General features: G+C 41.3%; 1 protein-coding gene and 1 long non-coding RNA gene across 2 annotated transcripts; one reads left to right on the forward strand and one right to left on the reverse strand.

Annotated features, from left to right (window-relative positions):
- Window positions 1-2,590: 2,590 nt before the first annotated feature.
- LOC128634905 (plexin-C1) lies at window positions 2,591-18,605 on the forward strand. The gene is made up of 10 exons (XM_053685645.1): window positions 2,591-3,614; window positions 5,046-5,174; window positions 5,604-5,738; window positions 6,030-6,130; window positions 9,029-9,137; window positions 9,238-9,391; window positions 9,530-9,635; window positions 9,808-9,901; window positions 15,822-15,860; window positions 17,838-18,605. The coding sequence occupies exons 1-10, from the start codon at window positions 2,697-2,699 to the stop codon at window positions 17,946-17,948; spliced, it is 1,896 nt and encodes a 631-aa protein (XP_053541620.1). The 5' UTR covers window positions 2,591-2,696; the 3' UTR covers window positions 17,949-18,605.
- A 1,566-nt stretch (window positions 18,606-20,171) lies between these two features.
- Window positions 20,172-21,222, reverse strand: LOC128634908 (uncharacterized). The gene is made up of 3 exons (XR_008397809.1): window positions 21,015-21,222; window positions 20,510-20,647; window positions 20,172-20,308 (listed from the first exon to the last, which is right to left on the reverse strand). It is a non-coding gene; the product is annotated as an uncharacterized LOC128634908 (long non-coding RNA).
- Between the last annotated feature and the right edge of the window lie 3,705 nt (window positions 21,223-24,927).

Raw genomic sequence — 24,927 nt, forward strand, 5'->3', positions numbered from 1 at the left:
AACACTGCACGAGGCAGTTCTCATACCATACATGTCTGAGGTCTATCATGTGGGTGATTGGAGGGCACGAAGGATACAGTCAGTACATTTACATGGACAACAATAATCCGATATTAAGACGATACTCTGATTAAGAAACTAGGATGTAAACAGCGATTATTGATTACCTTAACCCGACTAAAGTCATACTCGAAGTAAACACAAATGGAATTAAGACGTGTGGAGTATTCCTATTTTAGTCGCATTATTGAAGTGCATTATAGATATGTACACACCTTAATCACAATATTAACATTGTGTGGGAATTTTCATGACAAGACACGTACACACACAGCAGTGCTCAACCATTTGACAACAAAGAAGAGAGCACGGCTGCGTCTGTAACCGAGTATTTACCTGCTACTTTATATAATAGGTGCAATACATGTATTTTCACTACTATAGAGTAGGTAAGTATGCGATTTCGGACGCAGCCCACGGCTTCAAGCAGTCGTCTATTTGCATGTACAGCACGACAAATAATTAACCGCACTCTAAGCTTTCATAAAATTAAAAACGAAACACCCAAAACTGTATACGGTACTGATCAGGAGAGGGGTACAAAAAAAAATCAAAAACATTATACATAACATAGAACACCATAAAGGCCAATGAACAACGAAGACGAACTGTATGTCAATATGTGAAATTCTGGAGGGAACATCAGACGGCGTGGTGTGGGGACGTAATGACGTGTGCCGTTAATCTATCTATTTTCTATAACATGTAAAATGGGAACATGAAAGGAATATTCTAAAAGCTACTCATGTGAACACCTTAATCACAATATTGTCTTATTCAGAATAAGGTCAATAATTAGATTGCTATTGTCCATGTAAACGTAGGCAGTGATGCATCCTTCAAAATTCGCCAAATGAAGGCCACGACACAAAGGATCCATGGATCCTTCAAATTGAGGCATCCTTCGATGGCGCTTGACGACGTGGCAGCTGAGATATACAGCCTTACTAGGACGCAGCCTTCAGTGTGAGAAACAACTTTCTTCACATGAACTTGCATTTCCGGTCTCAAGCATTGGCATACATATGAATGGAAGTGAATGGAACGAAAAGTGAGACACAGGCTAACACTAAGGCGGAGACACGGGCTTCTTTGTGCGTTTTTAAAAAAAATTATTTTTTCATAGCAGTTCTGCACTTGCATCCTGTCACCCTGGGTTCCATTATGACAGACCTCTGACAAGGTCAGTGCCACCTATCGTGCAGGCATGAATTAGCTGAAGGCTAATGTGTGGGCTAATAACACGCTCAGTGTGAAAGGGCGTTAACGCTGAGGAGGAGACCGACGTAAAAGTGGGGAGAAACACTTCAAAAGGCGATTTCTTCTGAAAGGAGATAAGAAAGAATCTGTGTGTTAATACTGTGCCACTCTGTGACAGTGTGTGTTTTAATGTGTCAGGTCCACTACACAGAGAATAGACGTGTTTCACAGCTTTAAAAAAAATGTATTATATAGATATATTCCAATTACAGTAACTTACTCCTATTAGTTACTGTGATCAATTGATAAAAATAATTTACTGTAATTAATAAGTTTGTCACAGACATCACCCATGATGCAATGCATATTTCAGTTAAATAGTGTATAATTATATATACAGTAATTTACTGGCCATTTTTACAGTTGTTTACCGTACAAACTACAGTAAGTGTTGAGTGTGTATTGAGTGTTAGAAATGAGAGTGCTGAAGTTCAGAATTAAGTCAATATTAGAGAGTGAAGTAGCTAGAAAAATATGAAGATCAAGAGAATTGCAGAATGAAGAGGTGCTAATGGATGATAAGATGCACTGTTTCAGTAAGGGAACATCATTGAATTTGTGATCAATGTCCAGGCCACTAGTGCAGAGTGTATGGCCATGCATATGATCAGGGAGGTTCACATATTGATGCAAATCAAAACACTACTGTACAGGCACAGGCTGGTGTGGAGAATCCATATGAACATTTAGATCCTCAAACTGGAGTATTTTACAACAGATGGTTCAAGCTATAGTGTGATTAGTTCATTAAACTCAGAGAAAAAGATTTGTAAGGACTTGGGTGGTGGATATATCAGAATAATTAAAACTGGATCAGTGCAAACAGTGGCGGCTCGTCCACAGGGGCAGTGGTGCAGAGTCCCACCATTTATACCAGGTGTTCATCAAATGTTAATATTCATAAAGTCCTCATTCACAACTCCATACAGACAAACGGAGAGCATTTCCACTGCAAATTATTCAGTTTATCTGCTATTCTAATATACCTGAATTCACCCAGTCCCCTTTGTGTGTGAATAACACCACTGGGGCGCAGCACTAAACCATGAACAATCCCGTTTTAATCTAAAAGTTTCATATCAGTGGCATAAATCTAAATTACCTGATGGTACTGAAGGTGCTGAAGTTGATCAGTGATCAACAATGCGGTCAGATAACCATCTTTATCTAGCCTATAAATAAAAAGCGATTGACACATTACAGCTGTGCATTTTAACAGCTGTGCAGCTTTCAGCTGGTGACAGGATGTGTTGCAAACATTCTTTACGCGGAAGCCGTCACTTTTGTTCACTTTCAGTGAGCAGACACAGGCTCCAGAGTTCATCTGTCTAAAAGGCTGAAGGCTCCGGGATTCAGCCCCCACGTGTACGGACACCATGAGGACTGTTTTACTCGCGATATTTATTCTCTTTAAAGGAGCAATTTGCACGTCTGAGTACAACTTTAACGAGGTGATCAGACACTTTGCTGTGGGAAACGGTAAGGTGTTTGTTGTTACCGACTCTCAGCTCCACCAAATGCGGCACGATCTCGAAGTGGAGAAGATTAAAGTCATATCAAACACCACGCACCAGAACGCAGTGAACATCTTGTTGCCTTTCGAGGCGAACGGAACTCTGATCACATGCGGCACTTTGAACTGTGGACACTGCGAGGTCCTGGATATAAATGATATAACACGAACTATCTACAGGGAGAACTTGCCGGTTGGACCGCTTGTGAACGAATCATCCGTTGCGTTCCTTGTCGATTATCCAGGCGACAGTAATGGCACATACATGTTGGTGGGGAGAGAGAATAATGATGAAAAGAAAATGTGTACCGATGCCGGTGTGGCATTGTACAACACTCTCTACACTCAGTATGGTGATATTCTTTCTAAATCAGACTCTGCTACAGCTGAAGCCTACATTAAGATTCCTGGTGTTGAGTGGGTAAACGGTTTCCAGGTATCTTCACAGTTTCAGTCCTACCTCTTCGCCAACATTAATTTAACCAGCAAAATAAAAAAAGTGGTTTTCTTTAAGATGGATAACAACCAGAAAAAAACAGAAATGACGAGATCTCTGAAAGTTGCAACTTTACGCTGCTGTGATGACCAACTTCGCCAGAAACTTGTGTCCTCTGCCTTTATCTCGTCGGAGTCTTGTCTTTTATGGATGGGAATATTCACTGCAGAGCGTCCAGACCACGCTGAGAACACTGTGTTGGCTATTTACAACATTACTGCCAGCAGACCAGTGAATCCTCCTGAAGAAATCAGATGCAGTCCAGACTGTCCCAGATCAACACAGGTTTGAAACACTTAGATAGTTGCTCTAAAACTTAAAACATTTTAACGTAGACCTATTTATAATCTCCATGCAAGCAACATATATATGTTATATAGGTTATATATGTTATTACCAGGGTTGGGAGGGTTACTTTAAAAATGTATTTCATAACACTTACAAATTACTTTAAAAAATGTCATCAGTAACTTAATCCAAGTATCACAATATGAAAGTAATGTAATCTGATTATTTTTGCATTACTTCAAGGCCACATATGTAAATAAAGTCAAGTGAAAAGCAATATAATCTAAAATACTTTTATTTAGAGCTTAAAACATGTTCAATGTTTTTTTTTTAAAAATAAAATAAAAATAAATAAATAAATAAATAAATAAATAAATAAATAAAAGATTATTGTCCCTGATGCGGGCCACTTCTTCGTTTTCAGAAGTCTTTGTTTTGGTCTGTTTTTCAAACTAAAACGTTTCCAAAAGTCTCCGTTTTCGAGGGCCGGAGTGTAGACATAACTGTAGCAAAAGTTATACGTTTTAAAAACAAAAAGCACTGGTGTAAACAGGGCCTAAGTCCCGCCTTCTCGCCCACCGATTGGTCGATTATAAAAGACTTGCCGCAACTATTGGCCAAATTCCTGCCTCTCAACCATTATCCTACTCTCAGAGTGAAGATGAAGCGCTGTTGTGTACAGTGTTAAACAGTTGCTTGACAATAACAACAAATGAAGCTGTCCTGAGTCGAAACAACACCCATGACCATATAAGGTCATTTTAATTTCATGTAATCACATTACTCGTATCACATGGCCATTCAAATGTGTACAAAGTGGTAGAATGTATACTCATGGCATCTGATATTTTATTTTGTTCCATGGACATTCAAAAGAATTTACGAATTTATATACATTTATGTGATGCTAATAGTGCTAATGGTGTGTCCTTTTCAGTGCATTTAAATCTGCATTCATTATTTATTTATTTTCTTAAAACTAATCCAAATATTGAACATGTTTTAAGCTCTAAATAAAAGTATTTTAGATCATATTGTTTTTCTCTCGACTTTATTTGCATATGTGGCCTTGAAGTAATCCAAAAATAATCAGATTACATTACTTTCATATTGTGATACTTGGATTACATTACTGATGACATTATTTTGAAGTAATTTGTAAGTGTAATGGAATACATTTTTAAAGTAACCCTCCCAACTCCGTATATATTGTGTTATGTCAAAAGATTTGCTGTCCAAATAGTATTCCTTTTTTAATTACATTAAAATTTATTATTATTATTTTTTTTTTACCTGTAATCTGATTAATTTGTTTCCTGACATAACTGTAACTGTTTTTTTGTATCCTGATTACGTAACGTCGTTACATGTACTCCGTTACTCCCCAAGCCTGGTTTCTACTGATAACCATTTGTCTTGTTCCTGTAGAATATCGAGGCTGTTGTAGATCCCCTTGCTGTGGTATTCAAACACAATTCAATGACATCTGTGGCAGCGAAAAGTAAAGGGTCTTGGACTGTGCTGTACATCGGAACTGCAAATGGCCAACTGATAAAGGTCTGATTCTCTCTCGCTCTCTCTCTCGCTCTCTCTCTCTATATTTCATGTTAAATGGTACACCCAAACCCTGTACACACAGTCAGCCAGACAACACTTGCAGACTATTATTGTGCAAGCACATGTACTAGATATGTTTTTGAAGATTGAAGACAATGCAAAAAGAATGTTTCTTATGTTATGTACAACAACAGTATATTTATAAACACAGTGAAGACAGCACACTTTTTCTTTTTCTTCATGTATTTTTATTATTATTAATTCTAATACAAGTTTGCCTATGTCTACATCTATCTACTATGATATGTACACACTTTTCCTCTCTATATGAGAAGCTGGTAAATAAATCTTTACAGTGGCTGTGAAGGCCATGCATTGTGTTGAAACTCCACATAATGATTCCAAGCCTTGTTTTGTGTCATATGACAGCTTGTACTGGACACAGATTACAGGTCTGGCTGTGCAAAAGTACTATACAGATCTGATGATGACAGGATGGTGTTTCCCAGAATGTACTTTGACCCAGTGGATCATAATTACATCTACATAGCTTTGAGAAATCAGGTGAGTTTTAGCTGGTCTGAAGTTAAAGCTGTGCCTGCACACATGGATTTTTAGGATGAAATTGAGACAAGTGACCAACTCTATTCATTATTTATGCCAAATGATTTAAGAGGCAGTGCTCAAAGTTAAGAATCAGCCAGTTCACTTCAGCAGTTTAAACAAATGGTTAACTCCTAATAGCAATAAGACAAATAATAGCAATTAATGCCACAGCTTAAAAGTGTGTGTGTGTGTATGTGTGTGTGTGTGTGTGTGTGTGTGTGTGTGTGTGTGTGTGTGTGTATTTTGTAGATTAAACGTGTTGCAGTGACTCAGTGTGGTATGTATGGCACTTTAAGAGACTGCATTGGCAGCATGGACCCTTTCTGTGGATGGTGTGGGGTCACAAAAAGGTAACCTTCTAACCAACTCTTTTACATCTCTCACTAATGAAATGTTTATGTTCATTGTTCAGTTCTATATTCAGTTCATTAACTCTTCCAGCAACCAATGCCTTTTTTTCAGCTTTCTTTCATTAGTTAGCTCTTACTGCCTTATATGCTCGTGCATCACCAACCTGATGCAGTGTAATTGTCTGTAGTAACAGCACATATCTTACAGACTGAAATACACTCACTGTCCACTTTATTAGGAACATCTGTACATTCATGCAGTTTTTACCTAAACTGCGCAGTTCGTTTTTAAGATTATTTACAGCATATATTATGTGTTGTACAAGATTTCAAACACTCCATCAGCAATAAACAGAACGAGTCACTTCATTTTGTTGCTGTCGTTTTTCTTAGCTACTTCCTGGTGCTTTTTTAATTAGCACAATAGACACCAGAAAATTGTTCTCACCAGCATGGAACTACACATTGCAGCTATGGTAACCATGCAACCAAACAGTGGAAAAGAGGCTGTTTTTCTGTCTGTTTGAGGGGTTATTTCTCTCATTAATGATCAGTGGAGTGAGATAGACAACTGGGGAGATACACTACATACACTGCCTAGGCAGGATGGCCCCTTACTTGAATATTAATAGTAATCCATCTTCTATACCGTTTATCCTACTGGGTTGCAGGGAACCTGGAGAATATCCCAGGGAGCATCAGACACAAGGCAGGGTACACCGTGGACAGGGTGCCAATCCATCGCAGGGCACAATCACATACACATTCACACACCCATGCATATACTACGGACACTTTGGACATGCCAATCAGCCTACCATGCATGTTTTTGGACTGGGCAGGAAACCGGAGTACCCAGAGGAAATCCCTGCAGCATGGGGAGAACATGCACACACACACACAGGGCTGCGTTTTTGGAATTGAACCCCCAGCCCAGGAGGTGTAGGGGAATGTGCTAACCAGGTCTCTACAGTAACAATTATTTTTACGGTTGAAGTTCAGGGTTTTTTTTTAGAGATGCTAATGTTAATGTGCTACAATATAACACACAAGTAGGCATGAGAGAACTTGATCTGGTCAATTATGACAGAATTTAAGAACATAGTGTGAGCCATGACAAATTCATTTACCTTCTATAAACTAAATTGAATATTTTCAGTTAATTTTACAGTTAATTTGCTGTATGCAAAAAAACAACAACCATTAACCTGTTTCATCTTGTAAACAAATACAAAAAACCTCAATGTTCACTCTTTGAAGTCTGCTCCTCTTAAATATATTTAAAGCTACACTGTTAGACATTTTCCACTGTCATGGTTCTGGGCTGGAGTCAGTTCTCGAACCGCTCTGTGTATATTGTGTATATATCTGAATAATCTCATATAGGATGTGATTGGGTGACCTCATTTACCCGTCAGATGCAAAGCGCTTTAGGTTAATGGTGTTCATTAGGGATGCTCCGATCAGGATTTTTACAGCTGATACCGATCGAGATGCCAATCTTTTTTCATTTAAGCTTTAATCAGGAGGTCATAAACAGTTAAATGTAAGCTCTCTGCTCATGGTCACTGTTATTTGAATTAAAATAATAGCAATGAGAAATACTGTTGGGTAATTGATAAATAAACAAGCATAAAATATTTATTTTTAAATATCTTAAACAATAAAGAGTCCTAATTAAAAGTAACTAACACAAAAATGAAGGCTAATAGCCTTCTAAGGAAATAGCTTACTAAGCTTAATGTCAAACTGATATTAAATGCAACCCATAGTAATTAAACATTTCATTTGTCATTTTATTTATATTTTATGAATTAATTATAATATCTATTTTTTATATTAACTGATTTATTTATAACTAAGCACATTTTCTGTCTTCAGATTTTATTATTTTTTGTTCATCAGTTGTTCCTTTTAGATTGGTCCCCCAGTAAATTGTTGCCATGTGTGCTGATAATATTGTGTCAATAAAAGATGGCGGTTTATGAGATCAGCAAGTTGAGAGAAGCAAATGATGTTCAGTGTTACTCTTGTCATCATAATGGCTTCTTTGCAGTATTTGCACACTTGTTCGTTTGACTGAGGTGATGAAAAGCAGTCTGAAAATTGTTGCACGGTGTAGATGCATTTTGGAGTTGTTTTTATTCTGATTTTATTATTCAACTTTAAACAGGTCACTCGCAATGTCTATATATTTTTCCACAGTCGCACAAAATTGCAAATGCTACTGAAATTGTCGCACTGTAGAGCCCTGCTAACCACTAATCTACTGTGCACGCCAATTCCAAATCGAAAGGCAAAAACATAGTCAAAAAGCAAGTGAGGAGTCAAATTGGCAAAAGGGCATAAACAGGGCTTAGACAAAAATCGAGAAATACGAGGACAAAACAGGACAAAATCCCTTTAACGAGGAACTAGGATCAAGGGCTCGGTATGGGTCAGGTGAAAAACACACAGAAACACACAATACTTTGCACTGAACAAAGAAACATGAGGGGTTTAAATGATAAATGTAACCAAAGGTGGAAACAATAACAGCTGAGACATTAGGGAGGAACCAATGCATAACAAGGGCGGAGACAGGACAGAAACAAACAAAAAAACCCACAATTGTCAAAAGTAAACAAAATCACTGTTAACCCGGAACTGCATGCTGTTGCGCTTCGGGCAGTTCATACTCGACACATGCTCCGGCACACAGCGTGAGGGGAAATCCGTCACACTGTGAGAGAAAACATACTGTGAGTTCTGATATATATATTCCTTCAGAACATGACCAGACTTCTCAAACCACTTGCTTATTCGTGTTATCCACGGGTTTTAGTGGTTATGTGTTCAACAAAGCAGCCCTCTGACATTAGGCATTTCTTTTTGTCCCCTCATTTTTGTTCACTCTAGATGCTGTTTGCAGAAGGAGTGTACAGCACCATCTTGGATCTCCATTGCTAAAGATTCTTTTCAGAAAGAGCTGATTTCCTTTCAGGTTATTTCTTTGATCCCTGGAGAGGTAAATGTTATTGAATGAAATATGAAAAACCTCTTATCTTTTTATGGAAATGTACAGTATTTGTTTCTTTTTAATGTTATTAATTGTTGTCCACTCTCAGATCAATCTGACTGTACACCTGCACCTGGAGGCCACAGAAAGTCTTCCTTTAACATGTACATTCAAGGCAGGAAGTGTGGATCTGTGTACTAGCCCAGTTGCACACTTTCCCAGCTGCTCCTGCAATTTCCCTGAAAAGCACCTGTCTTCTGATAGTCAGTATTTTCACAGTATTCTTCAGAATTGTGTGGGTCATATCACATGTTATAGGCTAAGTAAAAAAAAAAAACCTTTTTTTTTTTTAAATGAATTGATTTTGCCCAACAATATGTAACTCTGCTCTACTTCTCCAGGACTCAAAGTCACAGTGACAGTCAATATTAGTGATCAGATCTTCACAGACAGCCTGACACTGAGGAGCTGCCCAAATATCACAGAGAATACACAATCAGATGCTCAGTAAGAAGATCCATTATTAAAAACCAAATATCTGTAACCAACCATCTGTCACTTTAACATGTTATTGGCCTATATAATAGATATTTGATGACACCGTATATATCATATTCTGGATGACACCAAGAGTCATGGTATGGAGTCTGGTATAGTTTAATGTCTATTTAATATTTAGGTGCACAGCCTGTGTCTCAGCTGGGTGTTATTGGAACAACAGTGGCATGAAGTGTACCTGGACTCCTAAATCTGCACTATATGTACACATACAGGTGAGTCTGTGTAATGTACTCAGCTACATACAGCATACAAGTGAGACATGACGTCTCACTACTTTCTATATTACTTTTGGTTATTTCAGTTGAGCTTTTGCTAACTTTATTTTTAACACATGCAATTTTTTTTATTAGACAATTGTTTGCTCCCATTTGTGAATTTCTTACACCACCCTTTCCGCAATCATTGGTTTCATTCGTCTAGTTTGTTCTGTATAGTTCCTTTCCTGTTTAAATGGGAAGTTTTCATATGTATTCAGTGATTCTGTTTCTGGGTTGGTTGTTCTGTCTTTTTTATACTGATCTTGGGTTTCAGAAGTACCTCAATAATCAGATTTATTAGCTCCATGGATTTTATGTTTTAGTTTCATATGTAGAATACAGTGCTGTGAAAAAGTATTTACCCCATCCTGATTTCTTCTGTTTTTGTGTATTTCTCATACTAAATACATTTAGATCTTCAAACGAAATCATACATAAAACAAAGGCAACCTGAGAAAACACACAATACAGTTCCCTTTCAAAGGGAACTTCGACATTGCGTTTAGCATAACACTATGGGGAGCGCCTGTCGCGCGACCGGCATCTGAAGCTTGTGTAAAATCATGCCTATTTATAGGCCTGCCATGATCAGGTGACGTGGTAATTAAGTGATATAAATATGGCACCTGTGAACCTCGCCATCAGACTTTATTATCTTCAGCAAAGACTGCATGTCAGTTGTCTGTGTAAAGAAACAAAAAGACGCTTCATTTAATTGCTATCTTTTCTCAAAATCTCAGAACTTTTCTATCCCTTTAAAAAAAAAGAGAAGAAAAAAAGGAATGAGCGAGAGAGAAAAATATGAGTAAGAGAATTCAAGAAGTGTGTTACGGCTTGCTCCCGTTTGATCACGGGGAATAGTGCACACTTTCTGGGTGAAGTGTCTAGCGATGTAGCATGCGATGGTAGCCTCGATGTGTGTTAAGCAGCTCAGCTCGCGACTCGCGCTCTTATAGGCGGAAGCCGAAGCGAGTTGGGTTTCAGAGCCTCGCGATCTGGGCCAGCCGCTGCCGAGGCAGCTAGCCATCTCAGGTTTGGGGGATCTCTTATGGATCTAGAAGAGGAGCCGGAGACGAGCGCTGCTCTATCTCTTTCTTCCGGGTTCGGCTCTCCGCTGGATTTTGGAGCTCACGTCGCGACTCCTCCTTCCACAATGGAAAGCCAAAAGGGGGAGAAAAAACACACACCCAAAAATAATAGTAATAATTCCTCTCTGACTCCGAGGAACCAGAAGGATGTGCTAAAAACTGAGAGCAGAGTATAAAGAGCTGTTTGAAGTGATTACTAAGGCTGGATGAGCCTTTTTCTCCCCAATGAAAGTAAATCCCTCACACTGCAGAAACTCCCCTTTCTTCCAGAAGTGCATGACAAAATATCAGGCTTCTGGGGGAAAACCACGTATAAGCCGTATTTATAATCCCACTATGTTGGATTATTCAGCCATTGTGGGGAATGAACGGCATGGCTATTTAGTTATGCTGAAGGTGGAGGAGGTGCTTGCGAGCTACCTCTCTCCATCGTTGGCAGGTAATTATGGGGGCCGGCTTTGCCATCCAAGCCACCGTGTAAGGCCACCGTGGCATTGGTGGGCAAGGCCTATGCAGTAGTAGTCTTGCTTGAGGGTCACTGCAGACAATGACAGTGTTGCAGGCCTACCAAGCAGACCTGCTGAGTGAGCTCAACATATGGCAGCATTCAGCCAGTTCCTTCCCTGTTGTCTCGAGTTCACCCGGGCATCCAAGAGTGGAGCCTGGGCCAGCACTAGTGCGAGGGAGACCCAGAAGGCGAGTATGGCAGCCCGCCAACCCCCGCAGACAACAAGGGGAACCGGGCAGCCACGGTCGTGGCCTGCTACTAGGCCTGATCTGAGAATGGTCATAAAGGCCAAGCAGGCAAAGAAGAGCGGTCCTGAGGGGCTGTGGAGGGACGTATCAGGGGACATGAGGTTGTTAGGGCAGTTAGCCCTCAGTGCTACTGTAGGGCCTCCTCTAGCCAAGACGGTCCCAAGTTTTCAGTGTTCTGTGGTCAGCAAGCTGTCACAGCGCAACTTAAATCTGATGCTTTCTCTCCAATAGAATGTGGACTAGTTAACGTCACTAAAAGACCATCTGGCAGCATGGAAGCTATTGCAAAATGTGTCTCCATGGGTTCTGTCTACTGTAGAAAAGGTTTCCCGGGTCCATTTTATAGCTTGCCCCCCCCGGTTCAGAGGTGTGCTCACCACAGTAGTCAGCACAGACCAGAGCCCGACGCAAGCACAGGAAGTAAGATCCCTCTTGGACAATGGGGCCATAGAACATGTACCCCATTCCCTGAGGGAGGGAGGTTTTTACAGCCGTTATTTCCTGGTCCTCAAAAAATAGGAGTATGCGGCCAGTTTTAGATCTGCGTCATCTGAACTGTACTCTTCAGACATACAGGTTCAAGATGCTGATGCCCAAACTTAACATTCCACAGATTCAGTTTGAGGACTGGTTTGTGACGATAGAGCTAAAAGGTGCATATTTCCACATAGAAATATTGCTAGCTTTATCCCCTCGCACCTTCACAAAGTGCATGGATGTCACTCTGGCTCCACTGTGACTCCAGGGCATCTGTGTACTAAACTACCTGGACGACTGGTTAATTCTAGCACGATCCAGGAAACTGGCAGTTCAACATCGAGATGTTGTTCTCGCCCACATGAAGAGCTTGGGGCTTGGGTGGAACCTCAGAAAAATATGCTTTCCCCAGTGCAGTGGACAACTTTTCTGGGGGTTATAAGGATTCTACTATGATGAGGGCATTTCTATCCCCAACATGCGTAGGGTCAATCCTATCAACATTGAGCAAGATAAAGTTGGATCTTGGGAGACTATTGGTGCTTATGGGCCTATTGCACAGGAGACCGTTCAGTGGTGGCTGAGAAGTTGGGGGTTTTGTCCAAGGTTGAGTGTCCCCGGATTCTAGCCTTGGGTCACACTCTAGGGATGTCTCCTTAGTGCAAGAAGGTAATGACAGACACCTCCCTCACAGGCTGGAGCGCAGTCTTAGAGCTGTCCAGCTCACGGTCTCTGGTGCTGCCCTCATCTGGAGCGGCATATAAATTGCCTAGAAATGTGGGCCATATTTCTATAACTGAAATTCCTTCTTCCTCATTTGAGAGGTCACCATGTGTTTACAGACAACACACCGGTCTCATATATTGACCACCAGGGAGGATTATGTTCGTGCCCCCTGTTCAGGCAGGCGCAACTAATTGTTCTCTGGGCAGAAGGAAAGTTTGTCAGTGAGTGCAATGTACATTCTGGGAATATGGGGGCAGACATCCTGTTGAGGCAGGGGAATTGGTGGCTCCATCCACAAGTGGTGGAGTCCATATGGCGAAGTTTGGCCAAGCGGGACTGCATGTGTTTGCCTCTGAGAAGACAACACACGGCCTGCTGTGGTTCACCCTCACTCCTCCTGCACAGTTAGGGCTGGACGCCATGGTGCACATTTGGCCAAGGACACATCTGTATGCCCCCCCCCCCCCATCGCTCTGTTCCCACAAGTTCTAGCCCTGCTAGATGGCACTCCTTGGGAGATTCCCATCCACAGGGATCCACTGTAGACCCAGTGAACTGTGCAATAGCTACAGTCCTGGAGTTCTAACAAGAACATTTCTCAGTGGGGTGGGCTCCTTCTACAATCAGGGTTTACATGGCCGCATTTCGGCCAGCCATGCCCCTGTTGATGGAACCTCTGTGGGGCAACATCCTCTAACTTCGAGGTTCATGCATGGTGTCAGGCGGCTGAGGCCCATCTGCAGGCCAGGCATACCTTCCTGGGACCTTTCTGTGGTCCTGGAAGGTCCGTCAGGGGCCCCATTTGAGCTCTTAGAGTCAGCGTCTTAGAAGCTTCTGACTCTAAAGGTAGCTCTTTTGCGGGCCTTAACATCTCTCAAGTGAGTAGGTGATCTACAAGCTCTCTCTGTTGCCCCTTCCTGCCTTGACTTTGCCCCTGGATTAGCCAAGGCCTTACTGTATCCTATGCCAGATTATATTCCTAAAGTGCCTAGATTGGCTGCCCACCCTGTGGTGTTGCAGGCTTTCTGCCCTCCTCCATTCCCCACACTGGAACAAGAGAGAATGCACCTGCTGTGTCCAGTAACGGTTTTCTGTACTTACGTCCACTGCTCGGCCAGTGGCGTAAGTTGGAGCAGCTGCTGGTCTGCTTTGGTGTAATAACTTGAAATCTGCAAAAATAAATCAGACATGTGAACTCATGGCAAATAACTCAGCAACTCACAAGTTAATAACATGTTTATGGCCCAATCTGGACCACTGGGCTATAGAAATATGGCCGTTTAAAAAACAAAGCGAAACAAAAAAAACCTAGCCAATCACTCCTGGACCCTTAGGCAAAGGCAAATAATTCACCTTCTCTTCATGCAGCATAACATCAATCAGCCATAACATTAAAACCACTGACAGATGAAGTGAGTAACATTGATTTTCTCATTACAATGGCATCTGGCAAAGGGTGATGTATATTAGGCAGCAAGTTAACAGTCAGTTCTCGAAGTTAATATGTTGGAAGCAGGAAAAATGGCCAATCATAAGGATCTGAGTGACTTTGACCAGGGCCAAATTGTGATGGCCAAATGACTGGGTCAGTGCATCTCCAAAGCGACAGGTCTTTGAGGTGTTCCTGGTGTGCAGTGGTTAGTACCTACCAAAAATGGTCCAAGGAAGGACAACTGGAGAACCAGTGACAGGATCATGGGTGGCCAAGGCTCATTGATCTGCATGGGGAGCGAAGGCTAACTCGTTTGTTTCAGTCCCACAGAAGAGCTCCTGTAGCCCAACTTACTGAAAAAGGTCATGCTGGCTGTGATAGAAAGTTGTGAGAACACACAGTGCACCACAGCTTGCTGTGTATGGGGCTGCATAGCTGCAGACCGGTCAGAGTGTCCATACTGACCCCTGTCCACTGCCAAAAGCACCTACAATGGGCACGTGAGCATCAGAACTGGACCATGGAGCAATGGAATAAGGTGGTCTGGTCTGATGAATCACATTTTATTTTGCATCATATGGATGGCCAGGTTCATGTGCGTTCTGCTGGGAAACCTTGGGTCCTGGCATTCATGTAGATGTTACTTTGACACAGACCAAGCAACGGTATTCCATAATTGCAGTGGCTTCTTTCAGCAGGATAATGCGTGCTGAAAAACTGCAAAATTTGTTCAGGAATGGTTTGAGGACCATGAAAGAGTTCAAGGTGTAGACTTGGCCTCCAAAGTCCACGGTTCTCAGTCTGATCGAGCATCTGTGGGATTTACTGTACAAACAAGTCTAATCCATGTAAGCCCCATCTCGCAATTTACAGGACGTAAAGTATCTGTTGCTAACGTCTTGTGACAGATACCACAGCACACCTCTAGAGGTCTTGTAGAGTCCATGCCTTGATGGGCCAGAGCTATTTTGGTGGCACAAGGGGGACCTACACAATATTAGGCAACTGGTTTTAATGTTATGGCTGATCTCTGTATATTGGCAGCACACTAGGCTCCTATTTCAATGATGTATATAAATTTCACTTTCTCATTTATATGAAGTCAACCTATTAGTCTGTTTTTATTTTTCCAGTTTTAATATATTTATTTAACATTTGGGCTTAAGTTGCCAACTCTGAATATGGTTGATAATTAGTTTAAAAATTATACATCTGTATTTGAAGACGTTCCAAATGAAGTAATGTTTCTTCTTCTTCTACCTTTTTTCAGTTAATCATGACGTATTTTAACACAATGTTCTGTTTTAAAAATGTAATTTGGCATTTGGAGTTTGAATTGGATAAGTATAATAATGAAACGATTAAACATTAAAATGCGTTTCCATCCCCTATGCAGGACATTTGCAAGCAGTCTTCCTCTGAGAAAAACAACATGGTGAGTGATATATGGATCTGATCGCACAGCATTAACAGAAAGAAGATTTCTGTTAGGGAAGTTAAGAGGTGTGAAAGAGGAATTGGATTTGTGTTCATCAGACATTTTAAATATTTATATTTTAAAATATAATTTTATATATATATATATATATATATATATATATATATATATATATATATATATATATATATATATATATATATATATAATAATTAATATTAAAATATTAATATTTTATTTCTAAATGAATAGCCAGCCTACTTTCACAAAACATTTATACTTTTGGAAAGGAGCACAATATCTTGATTTATGCCTTTAGTATTTGATAGTTTTTTAATATTTTAATTCAAATTTGATATTGATCGGCATGGCTTTTTGCAGTGTCATGTGAAATAGTTTTCCATTCATACACTGGATATAAACAATTTACACACCCCTGTTAAAATGGCAAGATAAATGATGTCAGAACTTTTTCCACCCTCAATGTGAAATTACAACATATAATAATAAAGTGAAAAACAATCAGAAACATTTTAGGGAAAAATAGGAAAAATTACAAACCAATAACTTGGTTGCATAAGTGTGCACACCCCTAAATGAATATTATTTTATTACACTCAGTCTTTTGGGTCTATCAGTGTGGCACATCTTGACTTGGCAATATTTTCCCACTCTTTCTTGCAAAAGCATTCTAGATTCATCAGATTGTGAGGGCTTTTCTCTGTGCACAGCCCACTTCAGGTCACCCCACAGATTTCTAGTTGGATTCAGGTCTGGGGTCTGGCTAGGTCATTCAAAAACTTTGATTTTCTGTTGGTTAAGCCATTCTTTTGTTGATTTGGATGTATCCTTTGGGTCATTGTCGTAGTGAAAGGTAAAATTCCTTTTCATCTTCAGATTACAAGCAGACACCTGAAGGTTTTGCACTATAATTTGGTATTTGTAGCTATTCTTGATTCCCTCCATCTTGATAAAAGCCCCAGGTCTGGTGGGAAAAACAGCCCTAATGCATGATGCTTCCACCACCATGCTTCACTGTGGGTAAGGTGTTCTTTTAATGGTATTATTATACCTTTTGGAATTGGTCTCCTAAGACCAAAACACATGATTTGGAGTGATTCAGTTGGGTTTGGATGTTTTTTTGATAAAGGTCTTCTGTCTATCCACCCTACGCCATAGCCCAGACATGTGAAGAATACAAGAGATTGTTGTCACCTGCAGAGAGTAATCAGTACCTGTCAAATATTCCTGCAGCTCCTTTAATGTTGCTGTAGGTCTTTTGGCAGCCTCCCTGATAAGTTTTTGTCTTTTCCTTTTGTAAATCTTGGAAGGACGTCCTGTTCTTGATGTCAGTGTACTGCATTTTCACTGTTTCTTGACAATGGCCTTCGCAGTGTTCCATTATACATTTAATGTTTGGGAATTCTTTTATACCCCTCTCCTGATGGATTCCTTTCTACAAGTTAGATACCATGCATGCAATGTAAGCTCTTCGCAGACCATGGCTTCAGCAGTGAGAGGAAACCAAGAAGATGTGAAGAAAATCCTACAGAAACAGCTGAACTTTATTTAGGGTTAATCAGAATAATTTCACTGATGACAGCTATATGATAATTACTTTTGAATATGAGATCAAATGTGATTGTTTCATTCTGAACACAGCCACATCCACAATTATAAACGGATGTTCACACTTACTATTAATAAATACACTTAATAACCAGGGTATTGTATGTTTTATATTTTTCCTAATTTTCCCTAAAATGTTCCAGATTTATCTTAGTTTCAATTGTTTCCATCACAAATACGTGCAATTTTAACAGGGGTGAGTAGACTTTAGCGCGGAAGAGAATATCGTAGCGTCAAGACGGACTCCGTGCGTGTTTGCAGCGATTCGCAATCTCCGATCACGACGGTAACCTCACGCCCCATGCTAATCTCTCTCTCTCTCTCTCTCTCCCTCTCTCTCTCCAGGAGGTACAAGAGCGGACGAGACCGCCGGATAGTGAGAGTCGCACATATGGAGGACGCCGGCCTGGGAAAACCCCCGCCCCGCCTCGGGAATCCCGCCTCCGCCACGAGTAGACTCCGCCGGCCGTCACGCCTCCACAAAACCCCGCACTCATCCACTTATAACCCATTCACCTCACCCTAGCCACAATAAACCACCGTTTGCGAACATCCTTCTGTCTCCTGTGGGTCTGTACACTGCCCTTCCCCGGGCTAATCCCTCACAATATATATATATCCTTCCCTCCTTCCCTCAGCCAGGGCATTAAAAATGGGTCGTGGATGGGTATTCCAGCATGACAATGACCCAAAACACACGGCCAAGGCAACAAAGGAGTGGCTCAAGAAGAAGCACATTAAGGTCCTGGAGTGGCCTAGCCAGTCTCCAGACCTTAATCCCATAGAAAATCTGGAGGGAGCTGAAGGTTCGAGTTGCCAAACGTCAGCCTCGAAACCTTAATGACTTGGAGAAGATCTGCAAAGAGGAGTGGGACAAAATCCCTCCTGAGATGTGTGCAGACCTGGTGGCCAACTACAAGAAACGTCTGACCTCTGTGATTGCCAACAAGGGTTTTTCCACCAAGTACTAAGTCATGTTTTGCAGAGGGGTCAAATACTTATTTCCCTCATTAAAATGCAAATCAATTAATAACATTTTTGACATGCGTTTTTCTGGATTTTCTTGTTGTTATTCTGTCTCTCACTGTTCAAATAAATCTACCATTAAAATTATAGACCGATCATTTCTTTGTCAGTGGGCAAACGTACAAAATCAGCAGGGGATCAAATACTTCTTTCCCTCACTGTATATATCCCTGTACTGTTCTACTTACTATCTCTTAACTCTTCTTTCTTGGCTGCTGCTGTGACACCCTAATTTCTCCATCTAGGGATTAATAAAGTATCATCTTATCTTATCTTACTTGGCATCTAATTATCCACGATTACTACAAGAAGTAACATTCTTACTTTACTCTTCCAAGGACAATCAGCATCTCCATGATTATATCTGATCTCCTCTCCAGGTGTTATGTCTCTTAAAGCAAAAAGGCACAAATGGGGCTTTCCTTTCATGATGATTCTCTTCATTTTGCAGTTGGGGTTAACGTGGTCATCACTAACCGGTCTTCCAAGAGTGCCATCATCCCTTGCAGCATCAATACTGAATTTGAACAAAACAGAAGACATTTATTTAGTTAAATTAGAAATAGTAGTGAACTAAAGAATGACTACTGCGCATCAGAATCGCAGCACTGCGCATCAGAATCGCAGCACTGCGCATCAGAATCGCAGCACTGCGCATCAGAATCGCAGCACTGCGCATCAGAATCGCAGCACTGCGCATCAGAATCGCAGCACTGCGCATCAGAATCGCAGCACTGCGCATCAGAATCGCAGCACAGTGCCACTTAAAGTCCTGAACTGCTGTGCTGCATTTCTGATGCGCAGTTCACCAGAATCACGCTTCGGACGAAATACACATTTAACAAAACAAAACAAACAAACAAACAAACAAAAAACACTAAAAAGGCAGATAATAAAAGCTATTAAAATCGTTTTTCTGATAACGGACAATATTATTGTTAAACACGATTCAGAACCGAGGTGAATCACAGACTATACTGTAAGCAGGTCTTTAAATATGGCGTCGGCGCTACATTTATAAATATATCAAATATATATGCGCACTCACGTTCAGATTTTTCCGTGCCAGATGAACTCGAATATAAATCCTTTCAAGTTGCTGTGGTAAATTCGTTGTCTTCTTTTGTCTTCAGAGAGTCAATTAGGTCTCTGTATTCCAGCATGACTCACAAACTATTCAACTCCACAGGTGCCTCATTAAACTGAGATATTCAACAACATACTACCTCATTGGCTCAAAGCTCCAGTGATTGCTTGCTGTTTCAACCATTCAAAGTTCATCAAGTTCTTCTGTGTCAACCAATCGGAGTTCAGCATTGCTGTACTACGTAATCAAGTGTGCGAGCGCAATTGTTTTTACAGTCTTTGGCCAGAGGGGGCCTTTACACACTTGACGCCCCCATACACACACACTTTATCGAGTAAATATCAATGTTGAGGACTAATGAGATTTTTGGTGGAGAAATTCAACTCGATAAAATAAACATGCTGCAACGCTTAGTATTGTGGGGACTCGATTTTAGGTCCCCACAATCAAAAATGTCCCAATCTTATTGGTGTGTAATCAGGCCGATGTCCACACACACACACACACACACACACACACACACACACACACACACACACACACACACACACACACACACACACACACACCACGACTTGCTTGTCGGATTCTGGTTCCACCTCCATATCTTTGTCTATCAGATGAGCAAGCTCCTCACCACCATGGCAATCATCATCATTCTCATAATGATCAACAGCACCAACAGCCTCTGCCCTGTCCTGTCCTAGAGACCAAAATAAAATCCGGGTAATCAACAAAAAACAGGAAATTACTGAATATAAAAATCAGGCACTCTTGTAGCAGAGCAATGCTAGAGGATCTACTGAGCCAGAAGAAGCTAACACTACAGCTCATTCTTCCTCACTGCTCATATGCCCCACTGTATACAACAAACTACCACTATGGGCATAACAGAGACCATTACCTGTGTGTCCATTACCTGAAGCCTCTCTGGAATTGAACACAAGAGGAACCAAGACCCAGGCGCATGATTCCCAATGTGTCTGGGGTGCAGTTATTCATCCAAAAATCTTTACAGCTGCCAAGAACCTCTCCCTTAATACTGGAACAAACACAAACTTTTCAAAGGATCTGAATTACTGTTTATTTCTGCATTATTAAGTGCTTTGTTTATTATTCCTGCACAAATTAAGCACAACAAACTAGATTTTTAAAGCTTGTTTTGAATGCATTTTGTTCAACAGCCCCCAAAATTAATGAAACCACAATATAATTTTTATGAAGCATTCTCTATGCATACATAATACTGTGTTTTCCCCTTATTCTAGCCAGTGGAATTAAATATTGAAATAAATATTGTTTAGCCTGACTCTTTTTGCTTCTACTGCTTGTCCAGTGAAATGGATCCCATGTCCAGCAGAATTCCCTACCTAAAGTCAACAAATTAATGCCTTGCAGCTGGTCTTTACCTGAGGAGCGGATACTTTTGCTTTTCATGTGCCTCTGCAGGATTCAGAGACTCAAGAGGCAGCCGAACAATCTTCATTGGCTGAAGGAACATAGCAGGGGTAAGATGCAAACATAAACCCAAGACTTGAGAACAAGTACTTTTCATCATGTGCATAATGATATGTTACATAATGATATGATACATGTTACTTATAACTGCCTTATAAAAGGTATATGTGAACAATACCAGGTTAACTTGTGAGAACCAGCAAAACTGACCTAAGCTGCACATTTTCTCATCTTGCGATGCATACGTGCACACACACATACACACACACACACACACACACACACACACACACACACACACACACACACCTTCTGGATACAGACCAGCACAGAATATATTATACCTGAATATATAAAGAATATATAAAGAATATATAAAGATGATGCACAAGAAAGCCCACAAACTGTTTGCTGAAGACAAGCAGACTAAGGACATGGATTACTGGAACCATGTCCTGTGGTCTGATGAGACCAAGATAAACTTATTTGGTTCAGATGGTGTCAAACGTGTGTGGCGGCAACCAGGTGAGGAGTACACAGACAAGTGTGTCTTGCCTACAGTCAAGCATGATGGTGGGAGTGTCATGGTCTGGGGCTGCACGAGTGCTGCCGGCACTGGGGAGCTACAGTTCATTGAGGGAACCATGAAGGCCAACATATGCTCTGACATACTGAAGCAGAGCATGATCCCCTCCCTTCGAAGAGTGGGCCGCAGGGCAGTATTCCAGCATGATAATGACCCCAAACACACCTCCATGATGACCACTGCCTTGCTAAAGAAGCTGAGGGTGAAGGTGATGGACTAAACCCTATTGAGCATCTGTGGGGCATCCTCAAACGGAAGGTGGAGGAGCACAAGGTCTTTAACATCCACCAGCTCCGTGATGTCATCATGGAGGAGTGGAAGAGGACTCCCATTGGCAACCTGTGAAGCTCTGGTGAACTCCATGCCCAAGAGGGTTAAGGCAGTGCTGGAAAATAATGGTGGCCACAAAAAATATTGACACTTTGGGCCCAATTTGGACATTTCACTTAGGGGTGTACTCACTTTTGTTGCCAGCCGTTTAGACATTAATGGCTGTGTGTTGAGTTATTTTGAGGGGACAGCAAATTTACACTGTTACACAAGCTGTACACTCACTAATTTACATTGTAGCAAAGTGTCATTTCTTCAGTGTTGTCATATGAAAAGATCCATCCATCCATCCATCTTCAACCGCTTACACCTTTTCAGGGTCACGGGGAACCTGGAGCCTATCCCAGGGAGCATCAGGCACAAGGCGGGGTACACCCTGGACAGGGTGCCAGTCCATCACAGGGCACACAATCACACACACATTCACACACCATGGACACTTTAGACACGCCAATCAGCCTACCATGCATGTCTTTGGACTGGGGGAGGAAACCAGAGTACCTGGAGGAAACCCCCACAGCACGGGGAGAACATGCAAACTCCACACACACAAAGCCACGGGAATCGAACCCAGACCCTGGCGGTGTGAGGCGAACGTGCTAAAGTCGAAGTGGGGGTGTGAGGTGAAGTGTTTCGTCGCCGCAAGATTGCCGAGGGTGTTCTAGGGGTTTCCCAAGTAACGGGATCCCATCTTGCCGTCAGGAAAAGCCACGGGTGCAGCCAGGGTGCGGGGTCTTCGCTCGCGTTGGGATTGTCTGTAAAACACACAGCAAAGGTTATCGCATGCACACTGAGAGCCTCCTCTCCCTTGTGAGTGTAGTATCGCCCTTTTTATACTCTCCCGTCGCCTGCTTGATGGTGGAATTTTTCCGTGCCGCCCGCCATTCAGCAGCCGTGTGTATGTCGGCGGCCCCGTCCCGCCGCCACGCGTTTTCCGGCTGTCCAGAGCACTGGTGGTGCTGAAGCGGAGCTGTCTCCTCAGCACCCCAGCGGCAGTCGCAGGAGGAGCGATCTTTGTTTCTTGTGCGTCGGCCGCAGTATATAGTCCAGCAATCGCCTAAAATCACTAAATCGCCTAAATTCATGGTACAAAATATGTTATGGTCTGATTATTCTAATTCTGCAAGATATATTCATACCATTATTTCAAAAGGTATGTTTAATGCAAAAAAGCACATCAATAAAAGAACACCATACCCGTAGTGAAGCATGGTAGTGGCACCATCATGCTTTATGGATTTTCTTCAGCCAGAACTGGGGCTTTTATCGGGGTGGAAGGAATCATGAATAGCTACAAATACGGGGTGATTTTAGTGCAAAAAAATTCAGTCATCTGCATTGTATTTCAGATTCCCCCAAAAAGAGATTCTTACTTGCAATATAATCTCACTTATATGCTTGCCTTACGAACTTTAGCTAATGCTCAGTAATGAGTACCCCTTCTTACCTTATCAGGCGGAGTCCGGGACCTCTTGGCTCAGAACCTTCTGTGTAGGAAGCCGGTCTTGTGGAGCAGGAAGAAAATAATAAAAGAAAGAAAGAGAAAATTGCCTATGACTCAATCAGGAGTCGTTACTAGTTATTTGAAGTGTATTCAAATCACCCACGATGAGGCTTTGGTTTACTGGTTCAAAATAACAATATTTAACATAGGCGTCTCATCACTCGAATGATGGTGCGTACATAAGAGTCTCATCACTCTGTTGATAATTGAGAGTAAATACATTTACATAAGTATGTAGTATATAGGATATAGGAACATACAGATACTTTCACAGAAGCATCTCATCACTGGGATGATAAATGCCTAAGTTAGGCATACATGAAGACATAAAAACATGAGCGTCTCATCACAATAATGATAGATGCATAAGTTAGGCAAACATCACATACAAAGACGGAAGTGGCCTCATCACAAGGAAGATAAATGCATTATGTTAGGCACACTTAAAGACAGACAGACAGACAGACAGACATGACAGGTTTACAGCCCCTTAGGGCTTGAGTGGCACAAGAGCAAAACCACGGCATAAATTTTCACCTCGCAAGTTCCATTCAGCTATATATACTCCTCAGACAGCCATTAAAACAGGAAGTAGTCTCCTAATATGGGTATGAGAGCTAAGTCACTTATTCAACAGTCATGTTATTCAGAGCCTGAATGGTATCTTATACACAGAGTGTATGTTTATTTCTCTTCTTATATTATATAACATATATCTGGCTTGATCAACATGGTGTAGGAAGAAACTCATTTGATTAAGAGCTTTATGCAGCTGTTGTTTTAATATTCTTATCTGTTCATGCGTCCATTCGCTGGATTCAATCTCACTGTCCACTTGTTGGGGAGATATTCCAGAGAGCCGAGGCCCATATCTCTCGGCAAGCTGCCGTGAGGGGAGACCAGGTTTCGGAAATGTTTGTGTAGTGCTCCTCTTGAACTCCCGGTAGAGTGTAGGATGCTTTTGGGTACAGTAGGTTTGCCGGTAGTGCCGCTTTCTCTCTGAGCTCCTTTTCTCCTTATCCTCTCTCAATTTTTCTGCTTTCTCGTTCCATACCTTTTTGTATGATTAATGCATTTTAGATTATACAGCATAATTAAACAGCATATACACATCACAATTAAACAGCATACATTTATACCACAGAATCATTTATTCAATCTTTCCTTGTGCCTTTATGGTGACCTTAGGGAATAGCCATGATCATGTTCAATTATTTAAATATTCTTCTACGAATCCCTGATTGGCCTCGAGTTCCTCAGATAGTAGTTGCAGAGATTCCATTACTGCTTGTAAGCTGAAGATTAAAAGGAATTTCACCTTTCAGCACAACAATGACCCAAAGCATACATCCAAATCAAGGAATGGCTTAACCAAAAGATTAAGTGTTATTGAATAGCCTAGCCAGAGCCCAGACCTGAATACAACTGGAAATCTTTGAGGTGA

This window comes from Ictalurus punctatus, chromosome 14 (genome assembly GCF_001660625.3).
Source record: "Ictalurus punctatus breed USDA103 chromosome 14, Coco_2.0, whole genome shotgun sequence".
Classification (NCBI taxonomy): domain Eukaryota; kingdom Metazoa; phylum Chordata; class Actinopteri; order Siluriformes; family Ictaluridae; genus Ictalurus; species Ictalurus punctatus.

What these genes read in the sequence shown, in the direction of transcription:
- LOC128634905 (XM_053685645.1), top strand. Translation starts at nt 2,697, where the DNA reads ATGAGGACTGTTTTACTCGCGATATTTATTCTCTTTAAAGGAGCAATT. An exon ending in ACATAGCTTTGAGAAATCAG is followed by an intron (nt 5,739 to 6,029) that starts GTGAGTTTTAGC and finishes TGTATTTTGTAG; the next exon opens with ATTAAACGTGTTGCAGTGAC. An exon ending in AAAGCACCTGTCTTCTGATA is followed by an intron (nt 9,392 to 9,529) that starts GTCAGTATTTTC and finishes CTACTTCTCCAG; the next exon opens with GACTCAAAGTCACAGTGACA.